General features: G+C 36.0%; 3 protein-coding genes across 6 annotated transcripts in view; 1 reads left to right on the forward strand and 2 right to left on the reverse strand.

The window, feature by feature from the left end:
• Positions 1-302: 302 nt before the first annotated feature.
• Positions 303-3,787, forward strand: rcn3 (reticulocalbin 3, EF-hand calcium binding domain). 3 transcript variants are annotated; one of them, XM_016487768.1, is made up of 8 exons: positions 303-403; positions 800-1,021; positions 1,117-1,310; positions 1,571-1,743; positions 2,129-2,189; positions 2,289-2,380; positions 2,470-2,577; positions 3,616-3,787. In XM_016487768.1, the coding sequence occupies exons 2-8, from the start codon at positions 807-809 to the stop codon at positions 3,718-3,720; spliced, it is 948 nt and encodes a 315-aa protein (XP_016343254.1). In that variant the 5' UTR covers positions 303-403; positions 800-806; the 3' UTR covers positions 3,721-3,787. The 3 variants fall into 3 exon arrangements, with proteins under 3 accessions (XP_016343254.1, XP_016343251.1, XP_016343253.1); XM_016487765.1 differs by having other exon boundaries at positions 2,760-3,697; XM_016487767.1 differs by having other exon boundaries at positions 310-403; positions 804-1,021; positions 2,760-3,697.
• Positions 3,788-3,796: 9 nt separating this feature from the next.
• On the reverse strand, positions 3,797-8,374 carry nosip (nitric oxide synthase interacting protein). 2 transcript variants are annotated; one of them, XM_016487770.1, is made up of 10 exons: positions 8,295-8,374; positions 7,960-8,041; positions 7,764-7,869; positions 7,519-7,600; positions 7,295-7,430; positions 7,064-7,209; positions 6,576-6,692; positions 4,403-4,473; positions 4,169-4,277; positions 3,797-4,074 (listed from the first exon to the last, which is right to left on the reverse strand). In XM_016487770.1, the coding sequence occupies exons 2-10, from the start codon at positions 8,027-8,029 to the stop codon at positions 4,003-4,005; spliced, it is 909 nt and encodes a 302-aa protein (XP_016343256.1). In that variant the 5' UTR covers positions 8,030-8,041; positions 8,295-8,374; the 3' UTR covers positions 3,797-4,002. The 2 variants fall into 2 exon arrangements, with proteins under 2 accessions (XP_016343256.1, XP_016343255.1); XM_016487769.1 differs by lacking the exon at positions 8,295-8,374 and having other exon boundaries at positions 7,960-8,205.
• A 1,715-nt stretch (positions 8,375-10,089) lies between these two features.
• The window catches only part of LOC107689662 (acidic repeat-containing protein), a 5,734-nt gene continuing 1,969 nt past the window's right edge, over positions 10,090-13,854 (reverse strand). Inside the window, exons 2-6 of the mRNA XM_016487771.1 lie at positions 12,458-12,519; positions 11,773-11,841; positions 10,742-10,793; positions 10,596-10,632; positions 10,090-10,494 (exon numbers count right to left, since the gene is read on the reverse strand). Of these exons, the coding sequence (XP_016343257.1) occupies positions 10,440-10,494; positions 10,596-10,632; positions 10,742-10,793; positions 11,773-11,841; positions 12,458-12,519 (275 nt within the window). The 3' untranslated portion in view covers positions 10,090-10,439. The remainder of the gene's footprint in view (positions 10,495-10,595; positions 10,633-10,741; positions 10,794-11,772; positions 11,842-12,457; positions 12,520-13,854) is intronic.

Raw genomic sequence — 13,854 nt, forward strand, 5'->3', positions numbered from 1 at the left:
CGAAACGACATAGACCACTGTTACATTAAGATTATTTAACATGCATGTAACTTAATTTATTTCCATTAATTTATCAGTCCAAATTAAATCAACACAATGCTTCCGTCAAAAATTAACTCTCCTCAAAACCTTTTGCAAGTTTGCCAAAACGCGACTGCCTCTATGAATGCGCGTTCGTCTGTCAACGTGGCGTTTCGCAGCCAGTAGAATTTAGAATTTTCCTCGGCCCCGCCCAATCTCGTCTTATAATTGGCTCTTTGTCATGTCAGTAAAACATTTTTGAGGGCACGTAACGTGGCTGCTTCACCCACTTTTACGTGCACTTTAAAGAAGGACAGTGCCAACGCGTACTCCTCAACTCAGGCTAAACGGGTGTACTCAAGCAGAAATCACTGCAGGCTTGGTAAGTCATTTCTACAGTTTTAGCTATTTTTATTTTTTTAATTTTAAACAAATTGCTCCGTAGTTTTTTTTTTGTTTGTTTTAATGTCAATTGTTTTTGTACAGTTCGTTCAATAGTCATTATATGCTGGCTGTAAATCACTGCATAATACAAAACATCATTTTTAGATTTGATATGTTCTTGTTTTTTATTATTATGCTTTAACATAAAATAGTTTATGCTTATTCAGAAAGTTGAAATAAAATGTCTATGCTGCATCATTTAGTTTAAAATTGAACGAGACCATTGATGCTAAGCAATGACTTTGTGTGTTTAGTGTGCATAATCCTTTTTTTTTTTTCTAGGGCAGAAAGAATTTATAAAATCTTTCTCTGTCTCTTTACACACACTCCTTAGGAAGAATATGCAGCTGCTCTTTTTAGGGACACTTGCCCTCTTTGTTGGGGTCACAGTTGCTGTGCCTGCACAGGAGAAGCGTGTACATCTTAAGCCTGACCTCAGTGACCATGTTCATGATGATGCCCATGGATACCAGTATGACCACGAGGCCTTCCTGGGCAAAGAGGAAGCCAAGACCTTTGACCAGCTAAGCCCTGAGGAGAGCAAAGGGAGACTAGGGTAAAAAGAAACGAGAGAGAATGGTACAGTAAATAGGAGAATAGTAATATTATCATGTGTCCCATTTTGTATTTTTTTGTATATTCCCCATGCAGAAAGATTGTGGATAGGATTGACACGGATAAGGATGGCTTCATCAGTCATGCTGAGCTACACCACTGGATCAAGCACAGGCAGAGAAGGTACATCGAGGAGAATGTGGACAAGCACTGGAAAGAGTACGACCAGAACAAGGATGGGAAGATTGGCTGGATCGAGTACAAGAACACCACCTACGGATATTATATGGGTAATTAAAACAAGCCTTTGAATTTGGCGTGGCTACTAATTATGTGACTTTTAATGAGAAACAGCTGCTTATGGGGTTATGAATTTATTGTTCACAACAATGCAACATATTCACAAAAAGAAACTATTGTATTTTTGATAAATTAGTATTACATTTAAATAGACCAGAAATATTAAACAAATGTTTAGACCTTAAACTCCAATACATACTACAGAACTAAAGAATATTGGTGGTTAATGTACTATGCTACTGTATTCCAGATGCAGAGTTTGATGATGTGGATGATAAGGCGAGTTACAAAGCTATGCTCACTAGAGATGAAAGACGGTTCAAGTCTGCAGACCGGGACGGGGACGGTGTTGCAACCAGAGAAGAGTTCACTGCCTTCCTCCATCCAGAGGAGTTTGACCACATGAGAGACATTGTGATACAGGTACATAGAGTAAAGCAGCAGGCATTTATACCAGCATGTTTTTACAGAAACAACTTTTTAAAAATATGTTTAATACATGTTGAGAAGATTTACACGGAGAAAAAAATCTTATAGACCAAGAGCCAAATGTATCTCTTGTTCACATTTTCACTATGTGAGATGTTTAACTTGTGTGATCTGACAATAATAAAGGATTTGAGAAAGTTTCTAGATGATTCTGCAGAACGTGTTTATGTTAAAATAATAATACAAATTGGCCAAGTGACAGAAGAATTACCATAAATATCATAGCTTATTTTGCTATCTCTTGTTAGCGTTTATCATCTGTCAGACCAGAACAGACCACTTGTGAAGCACTGAAAGATTACTGCAAACTTTGTTACAGGAAACAATTGAAGACATTGACAAGAATGGTGATGGCAAGATTGATCTGCGGGAATACATTGGTAAGTGTCTACAGTGTTCACCTGGGAAAGAAGAAAGCTAACATTAGAACTGATATTTTGTGACCAAGTGAACTGAAAATGTGTTCCTTTTGACCCTAGGGGACATGTTCACCCCTGAAAATGGAGAGAATGAACCAGATTGGGTCACAACAGAAAAGAAACACTTTTCAGAGTTCAGAGACATGAACAAGGTATGCATTGGGAAGGAAATTTATTAGCATCACCTGGGAGTGTTTCCTGGCTATTCTTTCATGGTTCATGATTTGTTTGCTTTTGTTAGGACGGTTTCCTTGATGCCAGTGAAGTATCTCATTGGATCCTCCCTGGAGAGGTCGACCATGCTGATAATGAGGCCCTGCATCTCATTCATGAAACCGATAAAGACAACGTAAGTGGCTTTCACTGGGTCTTCACGTGTGTGGCATCTTTAATTCACAATAATGCATCAATGCCAATAATAATAATAATTCAAAATCAATTTTCAAGTAATCTTTACCTCTGTCTTCCTTTTAATCCACTGCCAATGAATTGCAATGGACTTCCAACTGCTTCATGTAATTGATTATCCAGGATGACAAAATCACAAAGAAGGAAATTCTGGCAAACTGGAACATGTTTGTTGGGAGCCAAGCGACTAATTACGGAGAGGATCTCACCAAAAGACATGATGAACTTTAATGCTGGCATATCTGGGTACAGGGGAGGGCAATATATTTGGGGTGTCGGTGAGAAGATAGGAAATTGAATATGAAAATAAAAGCTCATTTTCATTAAGTGTTGGGTAGGAACATTTCCAGAGCCAAAAGTCAGGGATTAGGCTTCAATGAAGATAGGCATCTTAGGGAGACCGACAAAAGCTTTATTTATTGTCAAACACATTTCGTCCTTTTGAAACAAAATCACATTCCTTATGAACAGACACTCCAGCTTGATAATTGTAAGGAAATGAAATGATATCTTCCACTTGAGAGATGCTCAGGAATTCAGCACTGAATACAAGGGCAGTTGCATCAGTATTCAAAATAACAGCCTTGTTTTTTTGACTGTTACGAAGTAAATTTCACATTCACATTCAACATATCACTTACATGAAAAGAGGCATAGGTACAGAGAAATGAAGCCAGAGGGAGGGAAAGGGGCAGGGATTCAATAGATGGGAGGAGACAAAAGTGATTGACACTATTGGTGGAACATTTTTCTCTCTGTGAACTCTAAATAAAGCCATGTTGGTTTTTCAATTGTGGAGTGGGGTTTAATTTCAATGTTCTCACAAAGACATTACATTGCATTCTAATAAGAAGTCTAATTTCTAATCACAAAAGCTTAGTTTTTTTTTTTTTAAAATAGTCACCCTCATGCTCTGCTAAATCATTCTTTGTCCTTTGCACTTTCCAAACTGTGTCCGTGTCCTTAATGTCATTCCCAGGATAATCGTCTCTCTATCAGTGAGATCATGGATAAAATGGATTTCATTAAAGTCAGCACTATAACTGACTTTGGGACCCTGGTAGAAGATCATGATGAACTTTAACCTCATTTTGACCACAAAAAACCTGAATGTCTCTTAAAACTATTAAAATAAGACAAATGTGATTTTTGAAGTGTGTAAAATGAATGATTTATTTAAAAAGAAAAAAAGCACATCTACTGTATATTGTTGCATAATAGTATCTTTGGGGGCAAGGAAAAATATAACTTCAACATCCACTCAGATTACCCCTCATCAAACAACTGACAACAAAAGGATTACAAAAAAGTCTAGCAAAATTAATGACAATATTTACAGGGTCAAAGCGTTGTCCAATCTTCTTGTTTATGCTTGCATAACGGGTCTGGCCTCTTTAGCTTTGAGGGCCACTCCTGAGCCTGCAAAGCCAGTCCCACCCTGCCGACGAGCAAAGACAGACATTTAAACACTGACTTTGTGCATTTGTAAAACATTGAGACACTCTTTATAGCATTATTTCTCTCATACACACCCTCTGAAGGGGTATGATGTCCTTCTCTTTCAGTTTGTCTCCAGTCACTGGATCAATCATGTCTTTCTGTATGAGCTTCTCCACACACTCCATAGTGACTACGACTCCACTTGAGGGAAAGACAGGAAACAAAAAGAGAGATAAACTAAAAGTGAGAGCAAGGCCTAAATGTATGAAAATGTATAAAATTCAGATAAATTCTTGCCGAATAAAGAGTTTAAAAGTCAAACTCACGAGGGTCTAAGAACTGCACAGGGCACAGAGTTCCCAAGCGTGTCTTTGGTTACTGCACACACGTATCTGTCCTGAGGACCACATAAAACATTTCCTGAACAGTCCATAAACACCTTAAAGATATTGCCTGCAAAGACGTGCAGTAACTCTTAAGATATAATACAGAAATATTTAACATTTAATAATACATTAATTAGTCTTATTTCATATATATTTAAATTAGTACTGTTGTTAAGCAATGATGCATTCAGTTGATCATAGTGACAATAAATATATTGTTACAAAAAAATCTAATAAATGCTGTTCTCTTTTGAGCTTACTATTCATCAAATAGAAAAAACACAAAACAACCTTTATCAACGCTGATAATAATGAGAAATGTTTCTTGGGAATAAGGATGTAACGATTTACTCAACTCACAATGCGATACAATTCACGTTTCATGATATGATTTTTTAATGATTTTTTCTTTTTAAACATGAGATTTAAGACAAATTATAAATGAAAAAGTGTCCTTTTATTATTTCTCTGACAAAATTATGCACCTGACATGGGAATTCTACATAAAACTACATAAAAGCAGGGAGGATGAACAAGAATGCAAATTCACTCTCTGACAGCAGGTGGCGCTTAAGGAGCAGCAGCGAAACAGCGTTTCCTTGGTTACCGCTACTTCAACACTACTTCAATATGCATCATATAGAGGCAAGATGCAAATAAAATACCATCTAAACGTTTCTGAAGACGGTCAGTTTCCCTCAGAGAAACATTAATATGAACCCCCACCAGCAACTGTATTGCGATTCGTTTAATATCTGAACTGACTTCAAACGCCTCTTACATCCCTCCTTGATTTCTGAAGGATCATGTGACACTGAGGACTGGAGTAAATCATTTAAAATTTGAATATTTCAAATATTTCAAAAGCATTATATAATCTTACCAACCCCAAACTTTTGAAAGGTAATGTACAGCATTAAATAGAAAGATGCCGGTCAAAAAAAAAAAAAGCAAGCTCAAAAATTAGGGCTTTTTACTTGGCGTGTGAGGAGGGCCACTCTGTCCAGACTGGGGTCCAGCGGAGTGAAGCGCACTGAAATCAAATCACTCATCTTCAAAGGACATCCTGACATGGGGCACAACACTGTCTTTGACTGAAAAAGTAAGAGAGAAGGAAAAACAGTTAATGATAATAGTTGATGTCCAAAGAGTTTATGACAAAATTATGCACCTGACATGGGAATATCTTTTAGGTCAAATAAATAATTATAATATTAATTTTAAAACAAATCCCAAATAAATAAATTAATAAATAACAAAAATAAAAGAAATCTCTTCAGATAAACAAACTAAGGCTTTGCCTGTGCTCTTTCCTAGCTTGGATTTCTTTTCTTTCCTTCTTTTTTTTTTTTGAAAGAAATATCAGCATGTTTACATTTTCCAGCAGAAAATAAACCTTGTACATAAAATGCATTTGAAACAAAAACAGAATGGTCTGACTCTAGCTTTGTGACATTATGCTACCGCTGTAAACAAAGCAGCGCTGCGCTTATAAACACTGCAATATACAGAGGCAAGATGAAAAGAAACAATCTAAACTTTCCTGAAGACAGTCAGTTCCCCTCAGAGATACATTCATATAAATCCCCACCAATGGTTTTGCAATTCGTTTAACATCTCAACTGACTTAAATCGTTACATATTTTTACATAAAAGCAGGGAGGATGAACAAGAATGCAAATTCACTCTCTGACAGCAGGTGGCGCTTAAGGAGCAGCAGCGAAACAGCGTTTCCTTGGTTACCGCTACTTCAACACTACTTCAATATGCATCATATAGAGGCAAGATGCAAATAAAATACCATCTAAACGTTTCTGAAGACGGTCAGTTTCCCTCAGAGAAACATTAATATGAACCCCCACCAGCAACTGTATTGCGATTCGTTTAATATCTGAACTGACTTCAAACGCCTCTTACATCCCTCCTTGATTTCTGAAGGATCATGTGACACTGAGGACTGGAGTAAATCATTTAAAATTTGAATATTTCAAATATTTCAAAAGCATTATATAATCTTACCAACCCCAAACTTTTGAAAGGTAATGTACAGCATTAAATAGAAAGATGCCGGTCAAAAAAAAAAAAAGCAAGCTCAAAAATTAGGGCTTTTTACTTGGCGTGTGAGGAGGGCCACTCTGTCCAGACTGGGGTCCAGCGGAGTGAAGCGCACTGAAATCAAATCACTCATCTTCAAAGGACATCCTGACATGGGGCACAACACTGTCTTTGACTGAAAAAGTAAGAGAGAAGGAAAAACAGTTAATGATAATAGTTGATGTCCAAAGAGTTTATTTGTGAGGTGTATATCTTAAATTAAGTGCCCCATACAGGGTGAGATCCTTTAAAAGAGGACAATCATGACACAAGAAGCTACTGAACACACAGAGTGGAGAACTGACTGAACCAGGAGGAGAGATGGACAAACAAACCAATCAAGGGCATCATGACCGATCAAAAGAACATTTGGCATGCAAACTGATTTCAGGGCAAGCACAACCTCTTGTGTAATGCACTTCCATGAATGACACCTGACTACTGAAGACCCAAGGTTAGGGACACGTGGTTGGCAAAGAGGGGAACGTGACAGATCTAGAGACCTACAGGTTTTTTAAGCAAGGTGGGCTTGGCCTCTGGTGTGAGACTGGGGATCCAGAAGCTGGGCAGAGCTGAAGAGGAACTGGACGCTCCTGTGTCAGAACTGGAGGAGCTGCTTGAGCCCTTCTGGCTTCCTTCATCCTTAGATTTATCTAGAAACATGAGTTATACACATAATCGAGCAGGAATCTCATTGTGTTGTGCTTAAGTTTAAACCACCTTGTCTAGTTTTCATACCTGAGGTAAAGGGGTTGATTGGCTTGGAGACAATGTTGTTCTCTCTCTGTTTGAACTTCTCCGCTCTCTCTCGCTCCTCGGACTTGGACTCCAGCTGGCCTTCACTCTTTAGAGCCCGTTTCTGCTTCTCATATGCCTGAGTTTAAAAATATATGTGTGTGTTAGACAAACAGAGAAGGACATTCACATTTAGAGCAAAATACATTTGTAAAAAGTGCGCGAACCTTCATTTTCTTGGCAATATCTGTTTTCTGGTGAAGGATGTATTGCAGGATGGCTTCTTTTTCATATAAGTATCCATCTTCACTGTAGGAAGCAAATATAAACACAAACACATCCCAGTCTCCAAGCTGCCGACACGCAAATGGGCCAGTAACACTCAGTATAATCACTTAAGACTGCATAAAATAACCGCATGCAGACAATTTCAGCATTAAAACATATCTATGAGTGCAAATGTGGCTTTTACGTTAAGACAGGGTCCCTGCAGGTCTGCAAGGAGAGACAGCAGCAGTCAAAATCTTTGATGGCATCCTTCCCCAAACGCACACTTTGTGTCCCATAACCAGAAGCGGCTGAAAATATGAAGTGAGATGCACAATTTGTTATTGTAATTACAATGCAATCATTTCATGACACAGACTAATGTTACATGGATACATTACCGGTGTCTTTCTTCTTCTCGTGATAAGTGTAAACGGCTCCTGCTGTGCAGTTTTTCCCGTGTCGAGTCATGTCTGTCCTTTACTGTACAGATTAATTGTTTTTATGAAGCTGGTGAACAGATTTTGCACATAGTTTTACATAAATACACGTCGGCCCATGATGGATAATTGCTTAGTGAACAAGCCCAGGAGGAGGATTTCCCGGGAAATCCATAATAGACACCACACATGCTACAACAAACCGGAAGCAACACATTAATCAATCGCAATATGTTCTATCATATATTAATAGCAGATATAAAAGTGCGGGAATAAGCACAGAAGTTGCTGTTTACCTCTTATGATCCTGAACCGGAAAGGATCTTTTGCTCCTCTTCCTGATTCGTCATAAATTTCAGAATAAAAGTTCGCAGAGAACGCTGGACTCGTGCATCAAACATAAATGGACATAAAATAGTGGTTTGAATTTAAATCGTTTATTACATCTAGATTATAGTAGAGCTTCTGCTACAAAATAGTACATTGTAGAAAGCAATTTATCTAGTACAGTGTTTAAATAATAAAAGTTAAAGCCGATGCACACCGTCGGCCATTAACAGGCCTTTAGTTGATAACTTAGTTCATGTCAAAGACAATAACTATAACTAGCCTCTTTTTTATGTTCATCCTCCCAGCTTTGTGTCTTTTACCTGTTCTAGTCTTTTATGAAAAGGATGCTCACTCATTACGTTATTCCCCCAAGGCCTCTTTACTACAGATGGTTGCTAATCATCTAAAGTTGCAGGATAGAATGACAATAAGCGGCTCGCATTTGTGTGAAAATAGCAAAAGGAGACATAAAGTACCTGAACGTTGACATGGACAATGGTCAAACAAACTGTTTAACATTATTGTTTATTGACTCGTGTCATGATAACCACGTAATACAGAGAGTCTAATGGTATATTATATAGTGTGAATAACCTATTTAGTGCACTAGTTAGGCTATGTTCTTATTAGCATACTTTTACCATTGGACCTCAAATATCTTAAGGCCCGCTTCTGCTAGTACAGAACTTTTCCTTTTGTTTTCTGCTTAAGAAAGAAAATCATACAAGAAAATCACAAGTTTGAAACAACATGATGGTGATTAAACGATGACACAGTTTTCTTTTTTGTATGTATATCCCTTTAAGGCCACATTTCATATCACAAATGTTTGGAAATCATGTTTCGTCAGCTGAAAAATTGACAGAAAAGTGAAAAACATCACAACCTATTCAATTCAACAGAGACAGTAAGGGCATCCCTCACATACAATCAATGTTGGGGAGTAACTAGTTACATGTAACTAATTACGTAATTTAATTACAAAATAAATGTAACTGTAATCTGTTACAGTTACTGAGAAACAAATGTGTAATTAAATTACAGTTACTTATGAAAATGTTAATGATTACAAAGGGGGTTGCATCTGAATATTTCCGCACACATACAGATTTAAAATATGAGACACCAATGTTTCAGGAGTTGAGGACACAGAATAGGACACATGCTTATTCGATAACTGTTTTATTTCCTATTTTGGTTTATGTATATGATTTTTTTTTTCCAAGGCATTGTTAGATGCTAGTGTTTCCTGTCATAGCTATGCAAAAATTTGATTTCAAAAACAGTATCATAACTATGAAAGTATATCTTATGATTTTAAATCTGTATTTAACCTCAAAAAGATCTCAAAGTAAAAAGAGGTGCTAAAGTCTGATTTTGAGGTGGCTGTGCATTACAATTAAATTATTATAATCTTAATTCAAGTGACGAAGGATTCTGAAAGTCTGACAGTAATCAGTGTTGCGTACCACTGTAAGGTTAACCCTGCCTGCTTTAAATGTTTCAAAATAATAAACAGTTGAAAACATTAGAAATTTAGAAAAGTAATCAAAAAGTAATCAAATGTAATCAGTTACATTACTTTAATAAAGTAACTGAAATAGTTACACTACTTATTACATTTTAAATAGGGTAACTTGTAATCTGTAACCTATTACATTTCCAAAGTAACCTTCCCAACACTGCATACAATTATACTCTGTCTACACTGATATGTTTTTAAAAGTATTTTTAAAATATTATTAGACTTACACACATAAATAAAACGTTCCCTCATTTTATTCCATAAGTAGTCTCAAAACAACACAGTCAGGTTTGCAATTACATTTCATATCATATGTTAATAACAAGACTGTTTAAAAGGGAAATGTTGTTCAATTAAATACATTTAATTTAAGATAATGAAATTATTTAAGTTCCACGTGTATGTATTTATTGACCAGACTGTAGCGTGTGATGTGATAACATTAAGAGAGAGAGAGACAGAGAGAGAGAGAGAGAGAGAGAGAGAGAAACTTAACGACAATGAACAACGCTACAATGTAAATCCTGAAATCTGTGAAACGCAGTTGCACGTTCCTCTTTTGGCCACATGGTGGTGACAAACGGGTTTAGTTGTCGTCGTCGTCGTCGTCGTCATCATCATTAAAGACGTCTGCGACAGTCCTGAAAAAGAAGAGCAGAGGGTATAGGCTACATCAGTATATGACTATGGTTGTAACAACAATTAGTATTGCAGGTTTATTTGCAAGAGAATATTATCTTACTTATAGATGGATCCAGAAACAGAGTCAACAAAGCCACCTTTTAGAAAAAAAATGTAGCGAGTTCATAAAATAATCAGACTTTGAAATTATCCACAATCTAAACAATTAAAATAGCATGTATGAAATTGCTGTAGTGTGTTTCTTACCTGGCTTGCAGACGGTCTCACAAACAGGACAGATGTAGCACTTTCCACAGTCCTGAAGAGACAAAAGACAGTTAAAGTGTCCTGATAATTTCATGCTATGATTTTTTAAGTAATTGTTTGTGTAAATATGTGCATGTGGTTTTGTAGGGAAAACAGAACACTCTATACTTTAGCCATCTATAGCTTCAGACAAGCACATAATTTGCATTTAAACACTGTTACTGGCCTGGACCCCCATGCTGTGACTAATGCAAATTATTATGTCATTAATGCACGCTTAGTCTGGCTATCTGCACAAACACAGCTGAAGGGCCTCTAGCATCACTGAACAGCTATACCTTTCTGTAGTTTTTTTTCCCCTCTGGGAAAAAAAATCAATCAAACTGTCATTTCTTTTAAAGAGTAAATTCATTATTATTGAGCATTGTAAAAAAAATGTGTTAAGCAGATATGTATTAATTTGGTGATGTATTTTGGTGGCACTTTTCATGATTAGAGAATAAAAGCCTGAAAATCAGTATTAAGTGAAAAAAGGGACCAGATACAAAAAAGAAAAAGAAAATAGAGATAGGGTTGGGGCCAGGAGTTGGATTGTAGTTATATAAAAACTCTTATTTACCATACATTTCTTAGAATAGCTTGAGTTTGAATAGTAGAGTTTAGTACTTTCAATTTCAAGAATGCTAAATTTTATGAATTGGGGGAAAATGATATGATAACAGGATTGAATGCAACTTACGAATTAATTACAAATAGTTTTTACAACAATGAATTGATTATCAATTCAAAAGATTATGTCAAAATAACGATACTGTCAAGTAAACCTTTTAATTTTACTTGATTGGTTAGCCTATAGAAAAAAAGTACAATGTAATCACGGAATGTACCTGTTAGCTCAGTGAGCAAAATGATACAGCGCACTGTAGCACTGATAGTCTTTTCTGAACTGCTGTGCTTTGTTTTGTATTGAGTTCTTTGGTAAACTGTTTTGAATTCATTTAGGAAATGTGTGTTTGTGGTGGGTTTCTCACATCACAGAAGTCGCAGTGTTCAGAGTCGTCTCCCTTTTTGCATGGGCACTTATCACAGCTGTCACAATGCTGAGGGGAGAGAGAAATGAGAAATGACTGAATCAAGGCCAAATTTAAAGCAAAACTGGTTCAGACAGGCTGAATGAAGGCACAATTAGACTACAAATAATAGTGCACTTTATTAGACTAATAGAGCTCAGAGGATCCTACCTCACAGTGGGCACACAATGAACAAATGGATCCTTCATGATAATCATCATCATCGTCATCATCTGAAAGAAATATTGTCAGCTGTGGGTTTAAATTATTATTATTGACGTGTATGTAAAAAGTGTGGTGAGCATTGTGATGAGGAACAGAATTAATTAGTCTTACTCACATGAACACCACTTTTTTCTCTCTTTCTCTCTTTCACACACATGCACATACACAACTCACCACATGTTTGAGTAGCTATATATATATATATATATATATATATATATATATATATATAAAAATGGTCTCCCTTTTTGCATGGGCACTTATCACAGCTGTCACAATGCTGAGGGGAGAGAGAAATGAGAAATGACTGAATCAAGGCCAAATTTAAAGCAAAACTGGTTCAGACAGGCTGAATGAAGGCACAATTAGACTACAAATAATAGTGCACTTTATTAGACTAATAGAGCTCAGAGGATCCTACCTCACAGTGGGCACACAATGAACAAATGGATCCTTCATGATAATCATCATCATCGTCATCATCTGAAAGAAATATTGTCAGCTGTGGGTTTAAATTATTATTATTGACGTGTATGTAAAAAGTGTGGTGAGCATTGTGATGAGGAACAGAATTAATTAGTCTTACTCACATGAACACCACTTTTTTCTCTCTTTCTCTCTTTCACACACATGCACATACACAACTCACCACATGTTTGAGTAGCTATATATATATATATATATATATATATATATATATATATGAAAATGAACACTTTTTACACACTCATACACAAACACAGAAATGTACATCTACCATGTATTACAAACTATATACTTATTATTTAAAAAAATAATAATAATAAAATAAAATAAATAAAGGTTTATAAAAGGGTTATATTAATATCACAATATGACAAATTTATTTTTAAGATACATGTAGGTTTCTTTGTTAAGACAGTACACTTTTTGGGCTACAATGAATAAATTCTCTCAATTGATTGCAACAGTCTACTATCCAAATAAATAATACTTGCCAAAAATGGTCATTAATTTGAGCTTAAACATTTCGAGACACACACACACTGTTTATTTAAAGGTAAAATAACAGAGGTAACAGAAATTACACTGTGCAACACAGGATCATTTGATTTATTCTTTTTAGAGTGGGATCAAGAGATGTGGTGCTTTGTACAGCACCATTGTGCTACTTATAATGATGACACAGCAGATATTATACAAAACAGAGAATGGAAAAACAAACACCAGATAAAGGAAAAGAAAAAAAAAACATACAGTTACAACAGAAAAAGGATTCAGTCTAAACAGTTGTATTTTTGCATCTCCTGATAGTTGCTGTATTGCCTGTTCCCTTGTGATACTTCCTGTGTGTATCAACATGAATATGTAAATTATGAATGAATATTCTCTCTCTTTTGCTACCTCTCCACTGACATCTGTGCTACTGCATCCCTAGTTTATCCTTTAAACACTTCATACATATTGTCCCTGACTGCTCACTGTATGTTTCCAGTTGTCTGTTTTACTAATTTAATTCAAATGAAAAAAAAAACTAAAATGTACTGTGCAATAGTACATGTTTAAGAACTGGAGTATGTCCATTGAGAGTGGTGATTTTTTTTTTCCTTTTTTTTTTTTTGCAACTATTTAGAGAATGGTAATCCTTTCTGGTAAGGATAATGAAATAAGTATATATTAACATAAATAGAGATAACATATGTAACTTTTATAAACCCATATAGATCATTTAAATATCACACAATGACTTTACAAGCAGACAGATCAGGGTGGTGTACATGTCACTTCTGTAATGGAGAATCTCTACAGAGAAAGAATGAGATCCGGGAGATGTAGGGA

Source organism: Sinocyclocheilus anshuiensis, unplaced genomic scaffold (assembly GCF_001515605.1).
Source record: "Sinocyclocheilus anshuiensis isolate Anshui unplaced genomic scaffold, SAMN03320099.WGS_v1.1 scaffold813, whole genome shotgun sequence".
Taxonomy (NCBI): Eukaryota; Metazoa; Chordata; class Actinopteri; order Cypriniformes; family Cyprinidae; genus Sinocyclocheilus; species Sinocyclocheilus anshuiensis.

What these genes read in the sequence shown, in the direction of transcription:
- rcn3 (XM_016487765.1), top strand. Translation starts at nt 807, where the DNA reads ATGCAGCTGCTCTTTTTAGGGACACTTGCCCTCTTTGTTGGGGTCACA. An exon ending in TGAGAGACATTGTGATACAG is followed by an intron (nt 1,744 to 2,128) that starts GTACATAGAGTA and finishes ACTTTGTTACAG; the next exon opens with GAAACAATTGAAGACATTGA. An exon ending in ATGAAACCGATAAAGACAAC is followed by an intron (nt 2,578 to 2,759) that starts GTAAGTGGCTTT and finishes TTGATTATCCAG; the next exon opens with GATGACAAAATCACAAAGAA.
- nosip (XM_016487770.1), bottom strand. Translation starts at nt 8,029, where the DNA reads ATGACTCGACACGGGAAAAACTGCACAGCAGGAGCCGTTTACACTTAT. An exon ending in CGAGAAGAAGAAAGACACCG is followed by an intron (nt 7,870 to 7,959) that starts GTAATGTATCCA and finishes TCATATTTTCAG; the next exon opens with CCGCTTCTGGTTATGGGACA. An exon ending in ATATTGCCAAGAAAATGAAG is followed by an intron (nt 7,431 to 7,518) that starts GTTCGCGCACTT and finishes TTTTAAACTCAG; the next exon opens with GCATATGAGAAGCAGAAACG.